The sequence below is a fragment of the Theropithecus gelada genome, chromosome 10, assembly GCF_003255815.1.
Source record: "Theropithecus gelada isolate Dixy chromosome 10, Tgel_1.0, whole genome shotgun sequence".
NCBI classification, from domain to species: Eukaryota; Metazoa; Chordata; class Mammalia; order Primates; family Cercopithecidae; genus Theropithecus; species Theropithecus gelada.
Window position 1 is genome coordinate 5,572,743 of NC_037678.1, and position 23,236 is coordinate 5,595,978.

A 23,236-nucleotide genomic window follows, 5' to 3' on the forward strand; every position below is an offset into this window, starting at 1 on the left:
CGTGATATGCCCACCTCAGCCTCCCAAAATACTGAGATTACAGGCGTGAGCCACCACTCCGGCCGGCCTCCTGTGGAGTCTTAAAGCGCTGTTTGCAAGTTTCTGTTAACTAATTTGGGTTAAGGGTGCTGGGTTATGGGATGAGGGGCCATCTGTATTTGGGGGTCCCAAGCACATAATTTATGACAAATGCCCTAACAGAGAGCAGAACAACACTGGGGTCCTCTCTTGAAAAAAAAAAAAAGAAAGAAAGAAAGAAAAGGGGGAATTCCAATAACTTCTGCCAACAAAAGAAATGTGTGACCTGTTGGCATATGTTGAAAGGGACATATGTCGATAGTGCTTGCTTGGGTATTTTTTGTGCTGCCGGAGAGGAATCTGAAGTTAAAACGACTTAACAGCTTAAAAGTTTACTTTGACTTATGATGGCACCCTTTCTCCCCAGCGTGTTTGAAACGTGCCAGTTTGCTGCCAACTGGGCACCCGGCACTCCGACCTGAATGAAGATGGCAGCCCCGAGGTGGTTGACAGTGACTCTGGGACATTAACCTCCTGGCTGCGGGGCTGGGGGTTCTGAAACGCGATCTCCGCAGCTGTAGTTATAATTGTTTTAGGTCGCATTGACCGGGCCTGTTTACGACTCTTAACAACAGTCTTAAAAAGTCCAGTGACATCTGTTGAGAGTTTAATTGTGAGTGTTAAAAAAAAAAAAAATCATTAAAGGAAGAGCCAAGAGATCAATTTTCTTGCTGTTTAAACAACACGGAGGCCATCAGGCGGCGGGGGAATGTTGCGACGCGACTAATTTTATCTCCCAAGTCGCGGCGCTGGTATGGACAGGAGGGGTGGAAGAATTTAAATAAAATAGCAGAGGGAGGCGGCGGAGCGGGGAAAGGAGGGAGCCGAGGGCCAGAGAGAGAAATGGAAACACGGACTCGCAGCCTCCCAGCGGAAAGTGTCCTCAACTCGGCGTTAACAGCGCAGGGGGTGAGGGCACCGCGTCCCCCGGGATGGACCTGGGGACAGAGAGGAAGACCCCGCGGTCGCCCCTCTCCGAGCGCCGGCACGAGCGGCCCCCAGAGCCCCCGAGCGTGCGTCTCCGTCCGCCGCCACTTTTGTTCTCCGCTCGGGGCTCCGGGCCGCGGCGGGGCGGCAGTGCGCAGGCGCGGGCGGGGCGGGGGCGGGGCGCAGCGGGCGGAGGGTCCCGGCACCGCCCCCCGCCGCCCCGGCCCGCTCCATCCGGGCACTGCCGAATTAGCATCGTGCCGAGGCACAACTTTGCCGAGGCCCAGCGAGATCCAGGCGCGCGCGCCGGAGGAAATATAGTCCCTGCCGGCTGGAGGCTCGCGCGGGAGGCGGCGGCGGCGGCGGCTGCTGGGCGGGCGCGCGCGGGGCTGCGCGGGGCTCCCGGCGCCGGGGGCCATGCGCCGGGCCGCGCCGGCAGCCCGGGGACCCGGCGCAACTTGCCGGGCAGCCTGAGGAGTTGGGGCAGCCGCGGGCTCGGCGCCGCGGCGCCCGGAAGCCTTTCTTCCCCCTCGCCAGCCCCCTTCCCTTTCGGCCGTGGGGGAGGGGGCTCGTGTCCCCCCCACCGAGCCCGGAGGCCGCGTCCGCCCGCGCCCGCTCTGGCTCCCGCGAAGCCGCGCAACTTCCCGGGATCCCGGGCCAAAGTGAGCGCAAAGTGCTGCCCAAGTTGCCGGGATGGAGCTGCAGAGCCGGCCCGAGGCGCTCGCCGTGGAACTCGCGCGCCACCAGGTAGGTGGCCGGGGGCCGGGCTCGGGGCCGGGGAGTGTGTTGCGGGGCGAGGGGGTTGGGGGACCCGAGCCCGTCGTCCTCTCTTCCCGGTCTCGGGATCTTCCAGGCTGGAGTTTGCCCCGGGGCGGGGGGCGAGGGAGTGATCACACGCGCAGACCCCCTTCTGGGCTCCCCTTCGCCCGCCCCCGGCGCTGTCCTGCACAGTTTGGGGGATCGAGGGCGCGTGGGACCCGAGCCTGGCGTCTTCTCTTAAGCGATGTAGGGTCTGCATGACTGGGAGGATGCCTGGAGGGGGCCCCTTCGTGAGCCGGCCCAGGGGAGGGGAGTGCGAACAGCCCCCTTTCCGGCCTCCCCTCGGGCCCCGCGCCCGGGGCGAACCTGCCCGGTGGGCGTAAGTAGTTTTGGCGATCGCTGCTGGCGAGCGGCGGCGTGGCGGCCGGAGCCTGAGCGGGGCTCGGCGTGCGCGTGTGTGTGTTGGGGAGATTAGGACGCGACTTGAATATTTATGAGCTTTGCTCGACACGGACTCGCCGTGTTTACTTGGCTCTTTGTTCCTCCCCCCTCCCCCGGCACACACTCACACTCACTCGCACACGCACCCCGGCCTGCAAACTTGCACGGCTCGGGGCGCGCCGCCGGGTGGCCTCGGCCCCCGCCCCGCCCCGCGAGCTGCCCCGATGAGGCGGCAGCCACAGGTAAGCGGCCCCGCGCGGCACTGCCCGGCCGCCGCGCGTGCGGGACGCGGCCCGGGAAACTTGGGGTACGCTGCGGCCGGTCCCGCTCGCGGGGCTCCGGGCGGGGGGTACCGCGGCCCGCGGGGCTGGGGCGCACCTGACCCCGGGCGGCCGGCTTGAGCCCGCTCCTCCGTGTTTCCGCAGAACGGCGACCTCAAGAAGCAGCTCCACGAAAGGCAGCCGCGGATCGCCGCGCTCAGCGACAAACAAGTAAGCGAGGGGATCGCGGCCCCCCCCCCGGGATGGGGCGGGAGGGTAGCCGGGCACTTTGGCGGCGCCCTAAAAAGTGCCAGCGTGGGCGCCGCACGCTCAGACTCCCAGAGGGGTCTGTCTCCAGTTCTCAAAGTTCCCCACCCCTCCCCTTTCCTGGAAAGAAAGAGCCGGGTTCTCCGAGGCGGCGGGGAGAGCCGGCCCGGCGGGGGCCGAAGAGAGGAGCTCACTTAAAAGGCGGCGCGCGGCCCGGCGTCCATTTTGAGGTGGTGGACATGTTTTTGGAACGTGGCGATTTCTCCCGGCTCGGAGTCCCCCGCTTTGCGCTGAGGCGGCCGTGGGGGCGGAGGGGGGCGACCGTGGGGGCCTGGACACCAAAGTCCTTGGGAGCGATTTCTGGGTTCCGTGGCAAACCTCGTTTTGCAATCGTTCCTCGAGGCTCCCCCCGACCTTCCACTTCCCCAGCTTCACTTTTTATTCTTGGAACCTGACGCCAGCTCCCGGGGAACAAAAGAAAGGCGCCCCCGGGACCCCCCAGTTCTGCTCCAACTTTGGGCTCTGGGCGTTAGGTGTAGTTGGGGACACCTGAGAAGCTCCCCCGCGGCGGGGGCGCGGCCGCCCACCCCCCTCCCGGCCCCCTCCGGGGAGGAAAAGTTGTCCATTGTGACTTAGTTGCGCTGAGCTCAGCGCTCGGGGTTTCAGCACCACGAACAGATGCCGCCGCCGGAGCCCGGCCGGCCGCGCGCCCCCGCCCCCTGGCTCCCGCCCCTCCCCCGCTGCCCCTCCCCCGCCGCGCCCCCTCCCCGCACTCGCACGCCCGCCCCTTCCCCGCGCAGCCCGGAGCCGAGAACTTTGAGCGGCGCAGCCAATGGCGCGCTGGGGGCACCGCGCTGGCGGGGACGGGGGCGGTGGCGCCCCTCCCTCCGCTGCCCCTTCTCTCCCTCCCTCCGCGCGCTCCGCCCCCGCCCGCGCCGCGCCCCCGGCCATCGATCGCGCTTCCTTCGGAATGCCGGCCGCAGCCGCCGGCGCCAAACTTGGACAGCTCCGGGCCCGCCCCCGCGCGCCCCCGCCCGGGCCGGCCCCCGCGCTCCCACCCCAGCCCGGGCCGCCCCATCGGACGCCCCCTCCCCCGAGGGATTTTCTGGCGTAGGGGAGAGAAGTGGAAGAGGTTGGAGCGGCTGCCGGTGACCCTGGCGAAGGAGAATTCGGAGGCCGGGCGTTCGTGTCGAGTCTTTAAAGTTAAAAAGTGATGGGAGGGGGCGTGCGCGAGTGACGGGGGGGGCCCGGGCTTGCTGAAAGGAAGATGGCAGTGCCGCGGGCCGGCGCCTGGTCTGGGCCGCCGGGCTGGACGGGAGGCTTGGGACGAATGCACTAACCCCTTTCTGTCGGTGCCGCGGCCCCCCCGCACCCGGCCGCGCGCCCCCGTCCGGGAGTGGAAGCTTCCATTCCCGCCGGAGGGGGGGCCCGGCGCGCGGCCCCGGCGAAGTCGTGGAGTTGGCGGGGGGAGGGGACCCAGGCCCGGCATTACCATTTTGATTGCTTTGATGCCATTTTTGGAGGGGGAGGGGTCGGAAGACCCTTTCCCGCAGAGCACAAAGCTGTTTAATCACTGTGTAGAATCAAATCAGATACTTTCTTTAAAAAAAAAAAAAAAAAATCCGCCACCAGATCTGGTCCAGTGTGATAGCTGAGGGTTACTAAGCCCTTTTTTCACTGGCTAAAACGGCAAGTTGTTGACTCCGAGTAGAAGATTTAAAAGAGAGAGGAAAAAAAAAAATCCAATAACCTAGGAGCTTTTATTGGAACAATGTCTCTTTATGTTTCTGCGTGGCAGTAGTTTTACTATTTGGAATGACTCTTCTGAGCTTGGGTTTGATCATTTCTTCTGTATTGTAGCAACTATTTCAAGGCTGTTTAAATTTTTATGATGATAGTAAATGAGTCGCTATTTATTATCTGTCATGCCGGAATTTAGATAAGCCGAAAGAAACATTTGAAAATCCTGTTTGAAGGTTGCAGCAGCTTCGGGAAGGAGCTCTCCGACTCCGGGCTGCCTTTGCCTTTAAATTTGAACTCAGGGAAGGAGGCTTGCTTGCGAACTGACCTCCATCTTTTTGTGTGTGTGAGTGTGTGTGTTTAAAAAGAAAGAAAACAAGGAAAACTTTTGTTCTCTGGCCTTTTAGAAATGTTTGCCTTTTAAATGACTAAAAATAACATCGGGTAAGCAGCCAGGATTTGGCCTGGCCATTGGAACTTGTGTTTGTAACTGCAAAGGTGTTGTTTTTCCATTTTCCTTTGTGGCATTTTATATAACAAGGGCTCATAAAAGAGGGAGGGGAGGGGGCTGCAGCCGTGGTTCAGCATGCTAATAAAGCCGCCTTGTCTTTCCCGGGCTCTGCGTTGAAATCTTTCAGAGGTCACCTATGAAATGAGTTGGGTAGACTTAACATTTACTCCCCTCTCCCTCTCCTTGGGAGAGTTTGGTGGTGATTGGCAGCTAAGCTGGGGAATAGTCGATGAACAAGCGCTTTGGAGGTGACTCTAGGCTGAACTAGGGTTTTGAAGAGGTTCTACTTGGTCACCCCAGAACCTGCCCAGAAGGGCCGAAATGGAGGAGTGGAGATGAAAAGGCAAGTGTGTCACAGTTTGCTTATTTAACTCAACGGAAAATTAAAGGCAGAATTCTTTGAGAGAGTTGCTTAGGGAAATGCTCATACTATCTCCACCTCCAGAGATGTTTTCTGTGCTGGAACGTCGGATACAAAGGTTAAGTTTCAATTAAAAGTGCACATGTAGATGATGAACTAGATAGTAAAATGAACAGATGACCCCATTATCCAGGTCTGTTAGCAGTACACCAGCAGCGGAATCCTGCCGTTCAGGGCCCAACATCAATTTCTCATGGATGCCCTTAGCACGACGTTTTTCTCAGTTACTTTAAGAAACATGGACAAGTGCGTCACGGTGTTCAGAGGACTCATAGTGGTAGCTTATTTTTCAGAGTAGATAGATAAAAATTTTCTGTGTAACTGTCTAGTTTTTGTCCTACCATGGGGGACTAGGGAACAAACAGGAAGTGAGTTTACATAGGACTTTGCTATTTGAAAATGAAGTTCATATTTTCCACTAAAAAAAAAAATGAGGCATCGGATAGTTGGTGAGAGCTGATGAGTTGTGGCGCGGCCCAGGCCAGCTAAGCTGCCTTCCCAGGTGTGGCTGCACCTCGCTGCTGAGCTGTGATGTCGAGAGCGGAGGGCCCTCTTCTTTAACAAGATACGATGTGTGAAGACTCCATTAGCTGCTCCAGTGGTTTACACCATGAGTTTGTAGCACATGCAGAGAGGCAGTAACATTTTTATCTACATTGTCAAGCAACAAGCCCTTCTGTGTAAATAACAGACCCAGCGTAAATACTGGGTGGGTGGGAGTCCCCTCTTTGGAGTTCCGAGCACAGCATGTAGATGCCACGTGTGAGCTGGCATCTCCAGACCTGAACTGAATGCAGGTTCAGCTTTACAGTGGGATTGGAAAGAGCCTTCAGTTTCAACCGCAGTCCATGCTGCTCTGGTCTCAGGAGAAAGACCCCGGAGGTGAGCTTGGGACCATGTGCACTGCCCCAAGAGTCCATGGAGTTGATGAACTCTGGGTTCTGAGGGGCTGTCCCCGAGTGCAGCGGTAAAAATACGTTGTCTTGAAAGGTGTTGTGTGTGCGCCCAGCGCTGAGATGTGTCTTCACCATGATTTACCAGCTGTGTCCAGCACTGAGAAGCAGCCACCGAATGAAGCTGGGGGGTTATCCACAGCCCCGCCCCACATTGTTTGCAGTCCTTTGGTACCAGGACTTTGTGTTTTCCAAACTCTGCTCCCAAGCTTACTCTCCTCCAGAAAGGTGCGTTTTAATCTCTCTGAAGTAAAGTGCCAGTTCTCATTGTTGAAACAGTATCATTATACATTACAGAAAAAAATCAGTGCAACTCCAAAAGCTCCACACTTAATACTGCTAGGGGAAGATTGTGGGAATGGGACAGCAAGGCCAAGCCTGATTTTACCCCTGGTTAGCCCGGCTACCACCTGTGTGGCCGTCATCCCCCGCCTCTCACACCCGCACCGCACCCCCCCAGCCCCAACACACAGCTGGAGGTTCCTGGACCCCTCCATCCCTTCGTCGCCCTGGGCCCACCCACCGCCATCTCTTACCTGGAAGATAGTGATAGTCCCTTCACTGCATCTACTTAACAACAATAACAAAACCGCTTTGTTGAGATGCACTTTCCACACACTCTTCACCTATTTGAAGTATGCCATTCAGTGGTTTTTAGTACATTCACAGATCTGTTCAGCCTTCACTACCATCCATTTTAGAATATTTTTATCGCCTACCAAAGGAACCCCTTGGCTGGCACTTCCCTTCTGCCCTTTCCCCCTTCCCCAGCTTTAAGCAACCACTAATCTACTCTGTCTCTAGAGTTGCCCGTTCTAGGCTTTCGTATGAATGGAATCATACTACGTATGTGTGTGTGTATATATATAAAATGACTATAGAGTATGATTATGCTATGTATATAGTATGATTCCATTTATATGAAATAGATGTATTTACATCTTTTCGTGACTGGCCTGTTGCACTTAATGATTCAGGCTTCATGCAAGTGGTAGCACGTATCAGTATTTCACTAGCTTTTACGTCAGGACTTCCCGCCGTGTAGAGAGAACTCATTCTGTCCAACCGTTCATCCACGAGTGGACGTTTGGCTTGTTTCCACCTTTTCCTGTTGTGAGTGGCATGCTGCGTCTACTCTTTTGCCTATTGTGAGTGGCATGCTGCATCTACTCTGGGCCCTTCTAGTACATTCTTCCCCAGAGTCAGTGTCTTAGAATGTGAATGAGATCACAGTGCTCCCTGGCTCACAGCCTTCCGGTGGCTTCCCCTTGCTCTTGGGATGAAACCCAGGGGCCTGCAGAGCCACAGGGATGGCCCTGTCCACCTGCTCTGCCTCTGCCTCAGAAGCTCCGCCTCGCTCCTGCGGGGCAGCTACAGACACCTGGAGTGCTTTCCTGCCTCGGGCCTTCTTAGCTTTGCTTGTGTAGATCTCCCTAGATCAGCTCCTGTGCTAGACTGTTAAGCTCCCTGAGGGGTGTCTGCTGGGCTCCCTTCTGCCTATTCCCAGGGCAGGGATGGTGTGAAGATAGGCAATGATTTGTTAACTGTCCTAGGGGAGCCCCTAGCCTGCAGTAGGCCTGGAGCAAAGGGAAGATTTTGAAATCGTGTGTGTTGAAATGAGTGGACCCAGAGATGAATGAGACAAGCTCCTTGCCCTTGCAAACCCGACAAAAGAGTGAGGTGTGGAGAACAGTTTCAAGGAAGTTCTGGAAAAAGGCTGTGAAAATCATGCTGCAGGAACACCTGCATCATTGCTGGCCTGGAAACTGAGGACAGCTTCCAGAAGGGGGTTGCCTGGGAGATGTGTCCATAAGGCCTCCTGGGGAGTGGACGGGCAGGGATGGCAGCCAAGCTTGTCAAGGCAAAATGGCCCCAGAGAAACCCACAGTGGGAGGTAAGGGCGCTACTGAGTTTTCTGACCGTAAAACCATGAAAGAGGAGGATAGAGAGGGCAGAGAAGGCCAGCTGGGGCAGTGTAAGGAGGGTGTCACATGCGGGGACAGAGGGCCTAGAATTGATACTGTGGCCTCTTGCTGTGCCCGGTGGCTTCTAGGGCACGAGGCAGGAAGGTGTGTGTAGGAGTGCAGGGGTGCTGAGGGCAGGTCAGAAGGGAGGAGCGCGAAGGATGCCTGGGCTCCCCAAGTGCATGAGATACTTAGGTGTTTGTCACCTGCATGGGGAGCCTCTTGACAGGCCCCATTGTTGTGGGAAGCACGAGACTGGTGCTGGACCCAAAGCCCTGGGTGACCTGTACATACACCAGCCTGTGAGGGTGGGGGTTCCAGGTGACCCTTCCCCAGACTTCACCAGAGGTTCTTAGAGCCAAAGAATTAGTGGGGGACACCTCTGGAAGCCCCAGAAGGCAACTGAGTGGGTAACTCTGCTCGGTTGAAGAAGAAAAGAGAGTGTGTGTGTGTGTGTGTATGTACATAAATGCAATTTATAGTTACATGTTTACCAGTTACATTTTTATTTCTATTGATTTAATTTTCTTGGCCACATGTATATAATGACCAATATTTTTGTATTGTTATATGTCAATACAACATTGTACATATAAAGCCTGTGTAATGTGTGTAAAATAGTTACTATTTTGTCTGTTACCAAAATGAGAGGAAGGACTTGTTTTTGAAGTCAGGAAAATAATTACCATTCTGCTGAAGTAAATTTTACTAAGGAAAGCGGTGATCAGCATTCTGTCATTTTGGTGACATTTAGGAGATAAAGAAGAATTCTGCTTTTCAAAGATTTTTATTAGAAAAGCAACACATGCTCATCGGGAAAGTGGCAGTACAAGTTTGAATACCGTAAAATGCAGGTGTCACTTCTTCCTGCCCCACCATATCCTTGGGCGGGAGCCGCGGCCTCGAGGCGTGCCCATCAGAGGTGTCGCAGATGCATCTATGATGTTGGATAAACACTTTCTCACACAAGTCCCTGCACCAGGCATCACTATTCCCAGACCTGCTTTTCACACCTGACATGGTATTGTGGACGTCTCTTGGGAACAGCTCATGTTAATTCCACGAATACGAAAGGACTTTCCACCAGAAATAACTGGGGATATGGAAGTGGCGGTGGAGGGATATGTTGTGAGTGACGGTGACATCTCATCTACAAGGCTCTACACTTGCAGAGGGCTTCCACTTGATGTCTGCTCACAGCCCACAGCTGTTTTCACATGCAGTTGGGGAGGCAGGTGCGTCCACAGTCACCTGTCGAGGCTCAGTAAGGTATCTGTGTGAGGTGTCTGGCCACCAGGCTCACCCAGGCGGCAGATGGGACGATGTGCTATGCTGGGGGGTGTGGGGACAGCTGGGGGGTGTGGGGACAGCTCCAGGGAGGTGACATTTGCACTGGTAGAGAAGGTGGTGGCAGATTGCACACTCGCTGCCATGGCTGGCTGTGGCACTCTCTTCAGTGCGCCTTCTCTGTCCTCCTTGATCAGACTTTTTTTATTTGATTGTCAGGATAATCCTGGGACTTGGGTCGGACTGGGCTGGTGAATCTTCAGGATGGATCAGAGGAGGGCAGCTTTCCGAGGTTGAGCCGCTTGGGACTGCCGTGAATGGAATTGTCAACTCTGCCCCCTAGCCCAGGGTGCCTCCGTGTCAGTCCCCTGCTCATCTCCAGCTGGTTTCCCATGGTGTAGGGTACAAGGTGATGTAGCCAGAAGAGCAAGGGCCTCAAAGTCAGCCCATGGGTTCACGGCCCAGCTTCCTGCGTCTCAGCTGAGAACCTTGGGCAAGCCATTCGGCCTCTCTGAGCAAGCTCCGTTTGCCAGCTGTGAAGTGGGGATGGGAATAAGACTCACCCGGTGATTGAGATGAAATCAGCAGATATGAAAGTGCATTTAGATGCAATGTGAAGGTGTTAAATGTAGGTCTGTTCCTAGAGATGAGGGTTGATTTGAACCACAGGAACCACCCCCTGCCCCGCCCGGGCTCTGACCTGGGCACTTTTGTCTTGTTACGTGTCACCGTTGGGGAGGCGATCTTTCCGTGCGAGAGTGCCATGTTGCTTGTTGCCCCCGTAAAGGTTGACGATCACTATGCTGACTATGCCGCCTGCATCAGCCACTCCAAAGAGTCCGCTTTGATATCTTAGAATCTTAAAACACCTGCTGTCGGAACTGGACAACTGATTTCAATTAACTTTGAATTTTTTCAATGAGATGACTCTGATAATAACTTTGGTAGTCCCATGATGCCTCATTAGAGCTGCTGGCTATGATGATTAGCCTTGTGATTTAGCAAGTTTTTCCTCCAATGCCTTTGTCTCTTCAGGAACCGAATCATGGGCTGTGTCTTTGATTTCACTTGTGTGAGCAGTGAACACACGAGGCTGCTACTCGCCCCATCTGCGGACACACCGCTGATCCTGAGGGTGCCACGCTCCTTCTTCAGCAGCTGAGGCTCTTGTATGGGGCAGCATCTTGGGGAGGCTCTGGTCACCTCTAGGGGGTTAAGGAGCTTTGAGGGTGTCCGGTGGCCCAGCTTTGGAGGCTCTGCCCCCAGAGTATCCTCCTGAGTGCTGTGTAGAAAGCTTTTAACTTTGTCTCCGAGAGGCACGTGACAAAGCGGTGGACAGTGCAGGCTTTAAAACTGGATAGACTGGAGTTCCAATCCCGGCTCCATCCTTTGCCAGCTCTTCCGCCTGGGGCAGGCTTTGCCACTTTGGAGGCTCTGGTTCCGTAGTTATAAAAAGGGATTGATAAATAGTTCACGGCCAGCCAGGTAGCAGAGTGCCTGGCGCTCAGTGATCACTCAAGAAACAATTTCGAGAGGCCACTTCAGGATTAGTGAGTGGTGCGTTAAGCTCTGGGCCCACAGGAAGTTCTCACGCAGTGGGACTGAAGATGGGTTCTGACGCATCCTGGCTTTCCTGGGGGGCGCTGGCTCTGAGCAGGTGCCTTCTGGTTCTCTCTGTGGCCTGGCTTGGCCCAGAGAGGTTGAGTGCCTTGTTGAGATCACACAGCTGGTGAGTAGAGAAGCTGTGGTCCAGTTCTGGACCATTGGGTGCCCAGCTTCGTGACCTTAACCCCAACACTGGCATGTGTAGGGGGAGAAATGACAGTGTATTGGCACCAATATGAAAAGTGAGGTGTGGACTGTTACTCCAGGGCACATGGTCAGATAAAAATAAGTGGAGTTATGATGTTGGAGACGATCCCCAGCAAGTTAGTAACCGTCCCGGTGACCGTGAGTGGAACTTTCGTTCCAAAGTAGAAGTCATAGAAGCTTCCTGGGGTCTGGGTCTGAGTCTGGTCTCTGCATCTCCCGGGAGCCTGGCTCTTGGCTTAGCACCGGGGAGTGTGTGGCTGGCCAGGGACTCGGCAAGGATTGCGGGATTGCGGGGTTGCAGAGAGGAGTCTGCAGCGCAAAAGCCAAGCCCTTCGGAGCTGGGCCGTTTCCTCCTCCTCCCTCTCACTGGCTTGCATGCTGCTCTCCTTTTTATTATTATTGATGTTGCTATTTTATACTTTAAGGTGGAGACATCTCATTTTGAAATGGTCTCTGTTCTCTGAAGGAACAGATACGCTTTCCGAAGATTGTTCTGTGTTGTTTTTGGTGGTGACTTCCTGTTCAGTAGTAGCAATCCCAGTGTGAGGAGAAACTGCTGATGCAGCTTCGCTCTGGTTACAGTCCCTGACTGCCAAGAGCGGGCATCCCTTGGCAGCTCTGATGGGCCGTACTATATGGTTTTTTACTTTGGCTTGGCAGTTGTGCTGGTCTTCTTAAAATATGGCAGAAAGGAGGGTATCCATGGGAGATTTTAATTTTTTTGCCCAGGGTTGAGTTGAACCCTCATCCTGAAGAGGGATGCGAGGGGCAGGCCAGGCTGGGTCCTGGTCTCAAAGTGGGGGTGTTGCAGCCCCTCTGGCAGCGATGTCCCAGGGACGAATGGGGTGAGCATTGTATGCACTGGGCGCGATTCCTGAGGCGCAGCCAGGAAATGAGTAGAGAGCGCTGTTGTCAGTACTACTTTATTAGCAATAATGCAAGAAACAGAAAGCCAGCAGGACCCCAGAGACATTGCCGTTGAAAAGCAGGGAGGCATCTGTGACTTTTTGTTGATACAGAAACCTCTGAGTTGCTTTTGGTCTTTGGACGGGTGTGCCTAGAGCTGGGATCGGCCCCTGACTTGGGAGTCTGTTGAAATTGAGGGGACGTGCCCCCTGCTGTGGCCTGATGGCTTATGGCTGAAGCTAAAAGCATAGAATGTGAGAACTAAGGGGAGCACCTCGGCCAAGCCCCTCATCTTACCTGAGGGAAACTGAGGCCCCGGTCGGGATTGGGGATTGCACCCAGGAATCAGAGTGAGCCCCTGTGATTACAGGTATTCTGATCCCTGTGCTTCGCCCATGCAAGAAACCTGTTGTGTTTGTTTTCACAGTTAGATTCACTTCACCAGAGTTTTCTTTCTGAAGCCGCTGGCCCCAGAGGGCAGCCTGTGCGTGAGAGTTGCTGGGTCCTGCACGGATGACCTTATGTGTGGACAACAGGACTGCCAAGAAAGGACCCTCAGGGCACCCAGATGTTTTCAGAACGGTTGCTAGACTCTCCAAGTAGTTGACTTCTGAATTGCCTAAGTAAGAGACAGGCAGCTTTGGCAGGGCACAGTGTGTTTCGGAATGGTCCATGCGATGAAACTTACTAAATCAGATTGGCTGCAGATCTCCAGGTGTGGGTAAATTTCTTCACCTTCTGTGTCCCTGGAGAATCAGGAGTCCCTGCAGCCGTCACCTAGCCCAAGTTTGCTTATTTCTGTTTTCAGAGTCTGCATTTGAGGGTAGGGGCCAACTGTGGGCTTGTTAGGGAAGAGACATTCCCCAGAATAGGAAAGGAGCTGAGAGATAGTGGCAGCGGTTATGGAGGCAGCGGTTATGCAGGCAGCGGTTATGGAGGCAGCGGTTATGGAGGCAGCGGTTATGCAGGCAGCGGTTATGCAGGCAGCAGTTATGTGAAGCGGCAGCAGAGGGGTCTGTTGGGACCTCCCTGAGGGGACAGCCTGCAGGCTGCCCCTGGGTGAAGCTGTAGTCAATTTGGGGAGAGGCTTTTTACCCCGGGAAAAAGAAAATGGCTGGAATGAGGCAGGAGAGGAGGGGAAGGGAGAGACAGAGAGGGAGAAGTGTTTCTCTTTGATGTCATTCAGGCGGAAAGCCAATCTGCACATGTAAATGAACTTGAAAATGTAATTAAAAATATATACATATTAGAGACTATGATCCAGAATTTAATGTGAGATGCAGCTCACAAAGTGACAGGTAGCATTTCCTACAATCAGCGATACTGAGTCTCGGCTGTGATTAATGTGTCTCAGTGGTAATAAATGCACCACAGATAAATGCCGGAATTATTTGTTAAACTCCAGGTTGACAGCCCCATTGAATGCAAAGCTCTGTTTGCCCACATTGCCCACGCCCACCTCCCTGCAGCCAGTGCAAGAAGATCCCCCCAAGAGCCTGGAAGGAGAGGTGAGAGAACAGTTATTGGGGCCATCGTGGACTGAGGCCAGAGCCCTCGAGGTCATTCCAGCCATGGGCATGGGGAAGTGGCAGAAGTGGGCACCTCATGGGAAAGCTGCCAGGAGCCACCTGTGGCTTCCGTCTCCAAGTAGGAGCTGGGACTCGGTGGCCCAGGACCTTCAGCGTAAGGGACTGGAAAGGATGAGGGTAATGGAGCTGTCTGTGTCTGAAGCCTTTTTGCGTATTCTCCGGGGTGTGACCAGATCAGGATGCTCAGCTGGGAGGGCCACGCACCAGGCTCGTGAGCAGTGGGCAGAATAGGCCCTTGTGGTGGTCACAGACTCGGGGGGGGAGACAGGTGATCGATGAGAAACACAATGCATGACATATATTACATGTGGAGTGGGTTGGAAGGTGGCAGGTGTTGTGGTGAAAAGTAGAGCAGAGGAAGGGGTATGCACATGCATGTGTGTGTGCGTGTGTGCACATGTCTGTGTATGCTTGTGTGCATCTGTGTATGCACGCGTGTGTGCTTGTGCAGGCACGTGTGTGTATCCGTGTGTGCACGTGGGTGTGTGTGCATGTGTGTATGCATGTATGCATGTGTGTGTGTGTAGGACAGTTGGCAGCTTTAGAGAGTAGTCTAGAGGGGATCAGAGAGTCAAATGGGGTGGGGACCGTTCCTCTCAGTGTGACTGACCTCAGCCTTTAAATCACCACCTGGCCTGAATGTTTGAGAAGGGAGCACCCCTTTCATGGGGCAGAATGGTGACCACAGATTGGAAGTTAGGTGAAGGCTGATTTCTGCCCTCAATCTGCAGGAATTCCCTGATGATAAGAGCTGTCTGGGCTAGAACTGGTTGTTTAAGGCCTTCGTCTGCCAAACCACCTCTCAATCAGTGCAGGAGAAGCGGCACCAACCAGCAGTTGTACGGGGAAGCCTGGCCAATGCTCCCTGACGCTGAGATTCTGTGATTCAGAAATCTTGAGACTCATCAGGGACTCTGTGGCTGTGTAATTACAACCTGAGGCTCCCGACCTTGGCAGGGATGGCAGACTCCAAAGCTGTGGGCTGGCGAGTGGTCCTGCCGAGGGCTGGGCACTGAAGAGACCGAGCCCCTCAGCTGGGGGCAGCATGGCCCAGCACCCCCCTGTTGTCATGTGGCATGGGCCCTGTGCCGCCGGCTCCTTGGATTTTTCAAGAGAAGCCAGAAATGAAGTGTGATGTTTGGAAGTGGGCCGTGAATTACAGCCTTTCCACATATCCCCGGGCAGAAGGGATGCCCCTGCAGATCGAGGTGACCGTCGCCTCTGCGACCATCTTTGAGCCTCTTGCCATGTCCCCTCCGCTGTGCCCTCGACACATGGCTCATTCGTCTGCATTGTCTGGGGCCCGGCGGAGGTGGGCAGTCACTCTGACCTCAGGGACAGAGTCTGTCTTTCCCTTGGATAGCTCTGTCATGCGGCGGCGGTGGTGGTGGTGGTGGGGGGTGTCATCTAGTAATTTCTTCCCTCCCTCATTTCCGTCTCCACTCAACATCTCGCGAGGTGCCGACAAACCGAGTGCTGAATGCAGTGACTGAGTCAGACTCAACCCGTTGAGATTCTAGAACCTTAGCATCCCAAAATGCAAAGAGTCTGTGTTGGTGAGTCCTGAGATTTGAGACCTTGGTTCTACAACAGTCCAAGCTCCCAAGGTTTAGCGATTCTGCAGTCCCAGAGTGAGCCCCAAACCCCTGGGAGGGAAGGAGCCGATCACACCAGCAGAGTGCCTCGGGGCTCCTCGAGGGTGTTTATCTCTCATTTGGATAAGTAAGTGGAACACAAATGCATTTCTGTAAATAGACTCGTCCCCCAGCCCCCCACACGCTCCAGCCCCAGCCACTGCCTCATTGGAGTTATTTTATTAACGTGTTCTGCTGAGTGGACTTGAATGGGGAACGCAGCCTCTCATATTGTGGATCTAATTATAAGCACGAGGGACGGTACCAAAGAAGCGGCTTTGAAGGGAGAAGAGTCTGGCAGCTTGGTTGAAAGTGTCCTTTAATGAACTTCTGTGGCACTTGTATCTTAGCAACACATTTTATTACATCCTGGTGCAGCTGGACTTGCTATACAGTAATTCATCCCCCCTGCACCTCCCCCCGCCAACCTTGGCAACTGGAGGGAGGGATGTGCCCACCCGCTTCCCCAAGGCAGTGTTTGCACCTCTGCTGCTTTGTTTAGTTGATGAAAAAGGCAGACACAGCTCTGAGAGCCGGGGACCTGGCCGGGGACCTGGCTGGCTGAGTAGAGTGTATGAGCTGGGCTGGAGGGGTTGGGTGGGGGCGGCCTCTCAGCCTGACCTGCTACGAGTTCAGATGCCATCAGATGCCACCACTGCAGGCTGCCATGCAGGTCTGCTGATTCTCACCCTGGCGCTCCCCAAGTTTGGGTATTTTTATCTGGACTTCTTTCCCGTAATGACACTAATTTGGATACTGCGGAAGTGGGGACATTGGCGCATCTTTCATCGCAATCAGCAGCCTGTATGTAAGTGGGGGTGGGGGAGTGTTGCTGAGACGAAGTGGGCGCCAGGGGAGGGGAAAGTGGGTCTGAAGCTCTGGGCCAGGCTGCCCCGTCCGGCGGGGCTCAGCTGCATGTGACCAGGGGTTGCGGCCGGTTACTTTTCTCTGTGAGCCTTAGCTTTCTTCTCTGCTGCGTGAGTGTCCTGTGGCCACCGTAACTGATCCCCACAAGCTGGGCAGCGTAAAACAGCAGAATTCATTCTCTCACTGTTCCGGAGGCCAGAAGTCTGAAAGGAAGGTGTCAGCAGGGCCACACTCCGTCCGGAGGCTTGAGGGGAGGCCCCTCCCTTGTTTGTGCCAGCCCCTGGCGGCTCCTGGCAGTCCTTGGCTTGAAGACAGCCCTCCAGTCTCTGCCTCCGTCTACACTGGCTCTCTTACCTCGGGGCCTGTCTGGGAGTCTTATAATTCGCCAGTCATGGGATTTAGGGTTCACTCTAAGGCGCAATGACCTCAGCTAACTAATTACATCTGTAATGACCCTATTGCCAAATAAGGTCATCTTCCGAGGTTCCAGAAGGATCTGAATTTTGGGGGGACACCCTTCAACCCAGAACCTCTGCCAGCTGAAGCTAGTCCTGCCTACCTCAGATTCAGGTTGCGGGTATGCCCCGGGCTGACCCCGCATCAGGTGCCTTTGGCCCAGTACGTGGGTCCACTCCCTGTCCTTCTCTCATAGCCAGGAGCTGAGGTGGACAGACTGTGAACCCATGCTCTGTCCCGAGCGGTGGGATGGCAGGATCTTCGGAAACTGTGACCGGGCAGGTGGTTTGAATATTTGAAATCAGGACCGTCTCAGAAAAGCTGGGTGCATCATTTACTCTAGTTTGTGGCTCTTCACAGGCAGAAGGTTTGACGTTAGGTTGTGTGTGTAGTTTTGAAAACCAGCCAGCTGAGAGTTTCACCCTGATTTGTTTTCATCCAGTGGCGAGGAAAGGATGCTTTAGAAGCACAGTCGACCTAATAGGGATGCGCGTTCTCCTGGGTGCACACACAGCTTCCTTGGTGCTATTTGGCCTGCAGGAAAGTAAAGAGTCCCAAGTTGCTCGTCTCCACGAGCCTCAATTTTTCTCATCTGTAAAGTGGCTAAAATGAAGGCCCCTGTCTCCAAGACCTGTGGTGGGGATTAACTGCCTTGAGGAGAAGCATGTGTGTAGACCACCTTGCCGTGTGTGTGTGGGTGGTTCTGGACTTGCTGTTCTTGGCTGTGGCCTCTTCTCTGGTTGACCGGGAGGCTGGGATCTGTTTCAGCCTCCCCATCATCTGGGCTGTGGGAGAGCCCTTGGGTATGGGAGGATGGAGCCGGTACCGATGTGGTGGGTGAGTGTGGACAGGCCTCTGCTGCCTTCACTTTCAACAACACAGAGGCCTGCCATGATCCCCCTTTTACCGGAGAGGACACTGAGGCTGGGCAGGGCGTGATGACTCACCTGAGGGCTTGTCTCTGAAGCTGGAGTGTGAACCGGCTTGGTCTGGGTCCCGTGTCCCTGTGTTGTCTATATGTTAAACTGTATCCCAGCCAGAATGGAGCCCAGCCCGCCCAGCCAGCGAGTCCTGCCAGGAATCCCAGCGAGCTGCCGGCCCCACCCCGAGATGCCGCACATGGATGTGGCGTTTCAGGTTTACGTGGCTCCTGCCTGGACCTGATGCCTTGCGGTCCCCGGCATCTCAGGGAGTGGCAGAGTGGAGGTATCCCTTCTGACCAAGTGTGAGGACGCAGAGTCCTGTGCCCTGTTGGACTTGGTGTATTTGGGTAAAGCTCAGATCTTTCTGAGTCAGTCTGTGTCTGTAAAATGGGGACGAGGCTCTACTGCCTGCTTTAGAGCGGGGTTGCAAGGCTGAAATGAAGAGAACCAGGGAGACCTGGGATGAGGCCAACAGGATCGTGTGAGCAGGGCGGGTAGGGTCCCAAGAGCCTGTCTGTGGGGTCACCGTCAGGTCGCCACTCCTGTCCTCCTGTTCCCCACCCCACCACGTCACTCATTCTTACGCCTACTATGTGCTGGGTGCTTTACACGTTGTTGGGTCCACAGAAAATGGGGCTGGAGCTCTTCCGTGGAGGGTGGCGGCCAAAAGCCGGAGCCGGGCTCAGGCTGAGTTGGTGGGGACCCTGGCCCTGCCGCCCACACGTGCACACGTAGAGGTTCAGTCCCGCATGTGGAAGACACACATCGCCTCTGCTCCTGCCTCTTAGGTGTGTTCCAAGGTTTGATGTGGGTGACGTGCTCGGTGGTCGCCTGCTGTGCTTGGCATCAGCCAGCAGTGGAGCAGGACTTGGAAGGCCGGCCTGGGACACTGGCTGGTGGCTAGGTAGCCCTGACACCACTCTCAGTGACTTGCTCCAGTTGCCCTGGCGTTGAGTGCGTCCACGCTGCGGTGCAGCCACAGCACTGCGTCCCTGTCAGTTCCTCCTGCACATTTCATCGTCCAGCATCCCTGGGCAGCGGCAGCCTCTGCAAAGTGTCTTCAAGGGGGCTCTGTTCAAACACTCCAAGGGCCCTCCCCTGGCAGGGGCATGAATGGTGCTTTCTGCAACTTCAGAGGGCGTGGAGAGAAGGGATTAACACAGAACTGAATTTCTGCTAAACTTAGAGAACTTCTAAGAATGCACTGAGAGAACACAGTCTGCCCTTGAGGCAGTGCGCTCCCTGTCACTTATGTTGGGCAAGGTAAGGGACGTGGCTGGGTATGGTGTCTCACACCTGTAATCCCAGCACTTTGGGAGGCCGAGGCGGGTGGATCACGAGGTCAGAAGATCAAGACCATCCTGGCTAACACGGTGAAACCCCGTCTCTACTAAAAATACAAAAAATTAGCCAGGTGTGGTGGCAGGTGCCTGTAGTTCCAGCTACTCGGGAGGCTGAGGCAGGAGAATCACTTGAATCCGGGAGGCGGAGGTTGCAGTGAGCCGAGATCGTGCCACTGCACTCCAGCCTGGGCGACAGAGCGAGACTCCGTCTCAAAAAAAAAGAGAAGGGATGTTTGCATCTGGGGTGAGACCTGGCCAAGTGTGCTCCCCCCATGTCCAGGTCTAGTTTCTTTAATGCCCCCAAATAGTCCATCTTGTGACCCAGCCAACAGCTTCTTTAAAAAAGCTGTTTCTTAGGGTACACAGTTGACTCATTTACTAAATGTGTTTTTGGAGGAGACCAGAGAAAGTGAAGACGAGTTCTCAGCAGCCCCTTCACCCTCTAAAGCCAGCGAGGGCAGCCATTGTCCCCCGTGTCCCCAGCTGAGTCCTGCTTATGGGGCTGGATGGACCAGCGGAGCTGAGAGTCAGGTCTGGCCAGCAGGCCAGTGGAGGGAGGCCAACCGGACACAAAACAGAGGTGGAGACAGTGGCCTCCACAGGAGCCCCCCAGCTGGGCACAGGGTGACCACCCCAAGGTCCTCTGAACTCTGTAAGAGGTCCCCAAGGTCCTCTGCATGGACTGACCCTCCATGGGTGTCCTGTCCCCCCAGAGAGGACCACAGCATTGACCCTCCATGGGTGTCCTGTCCCCACAGAGAGGACCACAGCATCACTCGCCATCTGGGGGACGCCAGGTCCGTCCCCATTCTCAGCCTCTCCTTGGGTCTCCTGCGCCGAGGCTGTGTGAGCCTCTGCCTCCTTCTCTGGGGGAGGACGCGCAGTGGGATCATCTGTCGCAAGTCCGCCTGTCATTTTGGTTGTTTTGTGTTCCGTTTGGCTGACGTCACTGAAGAAGGAACCACTGCACGCTGTGGGTTTTCCAGGCACCGGAAGTCCCTTCCCCTTTGCACGGGTCCAGCACCTGGGAGGGGGGAGATTCGTGCCGCACCGTGGAGTGGCCAGGCTGCCCTTTCTTTTACCCATTTTAGGGAATTCTTACTAACGTGCACATCAAGCTTTTTGCCTTCTCAAAGAGGGTTTCCTCATTTGAACTTGATCCCCTTGGTGCACAAATGCTGAAATTATGAGTGTTAATGACTGAAGGATGCCCTAACCTGGATTAAAGCCCAGGTTGCATTTCTCTGGACGGTTTTGGAGACTGCCCTGCCCGATGTGGACGGGACCCTCGTGGCAGCTCGGGAAGGCGGATGGGGCCGGGCTTTGATTCCCGCCTCACGGGCCTGGGCATGGAGGAGCCGAGGCAGCAGTGCCCACCGTTGATGGCTACACCTTCCAAGGTGGTTCAGGGCTCCCCCTGGCCACGCAGTTAGCAGGTCCTGCCTTTTTTCCTCGGTCACACTCCTGGCTTTATTAAATAACATTTACCCAAATTTTTATTGCAGTAAAATGTACATAACATAGAACTTAACATCTTCACAGTTTTTAAGTGCCCAGTTGAGCAACATTGGATACATTCACGCTGTGTCATCATCACCACCATCCATCTCCAGAATTTCCTCATCTTCCCAAACTGAAACTTGGTATCCATTAAACAATTATCCTATTCCCTTCTCCCCCAGCTCCTGGCAGCCGTCATTCTACTTATGTAAGTGGAATCGCAGAGTATCTATCTTTGTGCAACTGGCTTTTTTCACTTAGCGTAATATACTGAATTTATCTTTTTGCCGCTGGCTTTTTTCACTTAGCAGAATATTCTGTTACTTAGCATAATTCATGCAGGTTGTAGCTCATGTCAGAACTTCCTTCCTTTTTCAGGCTGTGCAATATTCCACTGCTTGCATGTACTCTATGCTGTTTATCCATTCATCCATCAGTGCATGTTTGCGTTGTTTCCACCTCTCGGCTGTTGTGAATAAAGCTCTTAGGAACATGGATGTGCAAATATGTTTGAGTCCCTGTTTTCTGTTCATGTGGGTATCTATGTGGAAGTGGAATTGATGGATGGGCCTTGTGCTTTGCTTCCTGGGCAAACCCTCAGTGGAGAGAAGCCTGAAGGGTTGCCTGTGTCATCCTCTGGGGACATAGTCCAGGGGTGACTGTGTTCCATCAGACCTGTGTCCATGTCTGTGGGAGCCATGGTTTTGCCATCACATCCTGCCAGGGAATTTGAGTGCCTCTCTGCTGGCTTCCCCCACCCCTGGTAGGCCTCTGTCCAGGGAACATGGGCACGGGTGGAAGTGGAGGCAGCGGCAGCATTCATGGAGCCCGCTGGCCCCTTCGGTGTGCACTTTACGAAGGGCGTGCCTGTGCTCAAAAGGAATTCTCTCGCTAGAGATTTGCATTGGCATTAAACACGTGGACATTAAAAATGTAGCTCACGGTTGGGCATGGTGGCTCACGCCTGTAATCCCAGTACTTTGGGAGGCCAAGGCAGGTGGATCACCTGAGGTTGGGAGTTTGAGACCAGCCTGGCTAACATGGTGAAACCTGTCTCTACTAAAAATACAAAAATTAGCCTGGTGTGGTGATGGACGCCTGTAATCCCAGCTGCTCAGGAGGCTGAGGCACGAGAATCGCTTGAACCTGGGATGCGGAGGTTGCAGTGAGCCGAGATCACACCACTGCACTCCAGCTTGGGTGACAGAGTGAGACTCTGTCTCAAAAAAAAAAAAGTCCAGTTCTGGTGGCTTGTGTAGACTTTATATTATTATAGTGATTCGTTTTCTTTTTTTCCTCTCTCAGGATGATTAGTCAGCAAGGGACCAATTCCCTCGTTCCTCATTCATTAACAATAACTAACGTTTGTATAGCAGCATCTCGGAGTGCTGGGTATTGCCACTTACATTAGCCCATTGGATTCACATTTCATGAGTTTAAAAAGCGAGGTTTGAGGGCTGGTGGGCCTTTTCCATGGCACCCACAAATAAAATCCAGCGTTTTCTTTGGAGGAGGCCAAGCTGAGATTGGAGGCAGTTTCCTGGAGCCCTCCTCATCACTCGCACACCACTGCCACTTCCAGCTTGTTCCTTGAGTCCGGGGTTTGAGAAACGTTCATGTGGAGAGTCCCCTGAGGTCTCCTGACCAGCCTGCTTTATCTGTGGCCCTTCAGACTACGGTCCTGTGATCTGCCAGCCTGCCCTGGGCTGCGGAGAGTTAAGCAGCCAAGGCCTGAACGTTGTGCCCTCCCCGAAGTACATACCTTGAAACCTCACCCCGAGGTGATGGCATTAGGAGGTGGGGCCTTGGGAGGTGATTAGGTCCCAAGGGCTACACCCTCATAAATGAGATTATGCCCTTATAAAAGAGGCTGAGGGTGTTTCTCTGCCTTCGTGAGCACACGGCAGCCAGGTACCATTTTGGAAGCAGAGAGCAGCCCTCACCGGACACTGCGTCTGCTGGTGCCCTCCACGTGGACTTCCCAGCCTCCAGAACTGTGAGCAGTAGACTCCTGTTGTTTGTAAATTACCCAGTCTAATCTTTTGATGTAGCAGCTCCAAAATGACCACAGCATATGCCATTGCTAAACTTCCACAGTACTCTCCTCTCGATGTGCAGGAAAAAAGACGCAACCTGCAGACCTTTCTCAATTAAACTTTTTTTCCCTGGCATTCATGTTTCCTCAACCTTTGGTTCTCAGGTTCTTGCAGAGGACAAAATGACATAATAAGCATCAGACAAAAGTTTACAGTTGATTATGACTGTTTTGAAGACTTTCGTGGACTTCTAGTTATTTTTTTCACATGTAGCTAAATGAAGTTGTATTTTTTTCTTCCTTTCATTTCCCTTTTCCCTTTCCCTTTCCTTTTGACAGGGTCTTGCTCTGTCACCCAGGCTGGAGTGCATGCAGTGGCATGATCTTAGCTCACTGCAGCCTTGATCTCCAGGGCTCAAGCAATCCTCCCACCTCAGCCTCCTGAGTAGCTAGGACCACCAGCCCATGCTACCACACTCGTCTAATGATTTTTTGCAGAGACGAGGTCTCACTATGATGCTCAGGTCGTAATCTTGAACTCCTGGGCTCAAGCCATTCTCCTG

The 23,236-nt window shown here is 54.4% G+C and overlaps 1 protein-coding gene across 2 annotated transcripts in view; it reads left to right on the plus strand.

Moving 5' to 3' along the window:
• Window positions 1–1,322: 1,322 nt before the first annotated feature.
• PHF21B (PHD finger protein 21B) overlaps window positions 1,323–23,236 on the plus strand; it is a 129,573-nt gene continuing 107,659 nt past the window's right edge. Inside the window, exons 1-3 of one of the 2 annotated variants that reach the window (XM_025399293.1) lie at window positions 1,323–1,367; window positions 1,638–1,752; window positions 2,631–2,696. In XM_025399293.1, the coding sequence (XP_025255078.1) occupies window positions 1,699–1,752; window positions 2,631–2,696 (120 nt within the window). In that variant the 5' untranslated portion in view covers window positions 1,323–1,367; window positions 1,638–1,698. Of the gene's footprint in view, window positions 1,368–1,637; window positions 1,753–2,253; window positions 2,448–2,630; window positions 2,697–23,236 lie in introns of those variants that run through there. The other variant, XM_025399294.1, reaches the window with a different exon arrangement.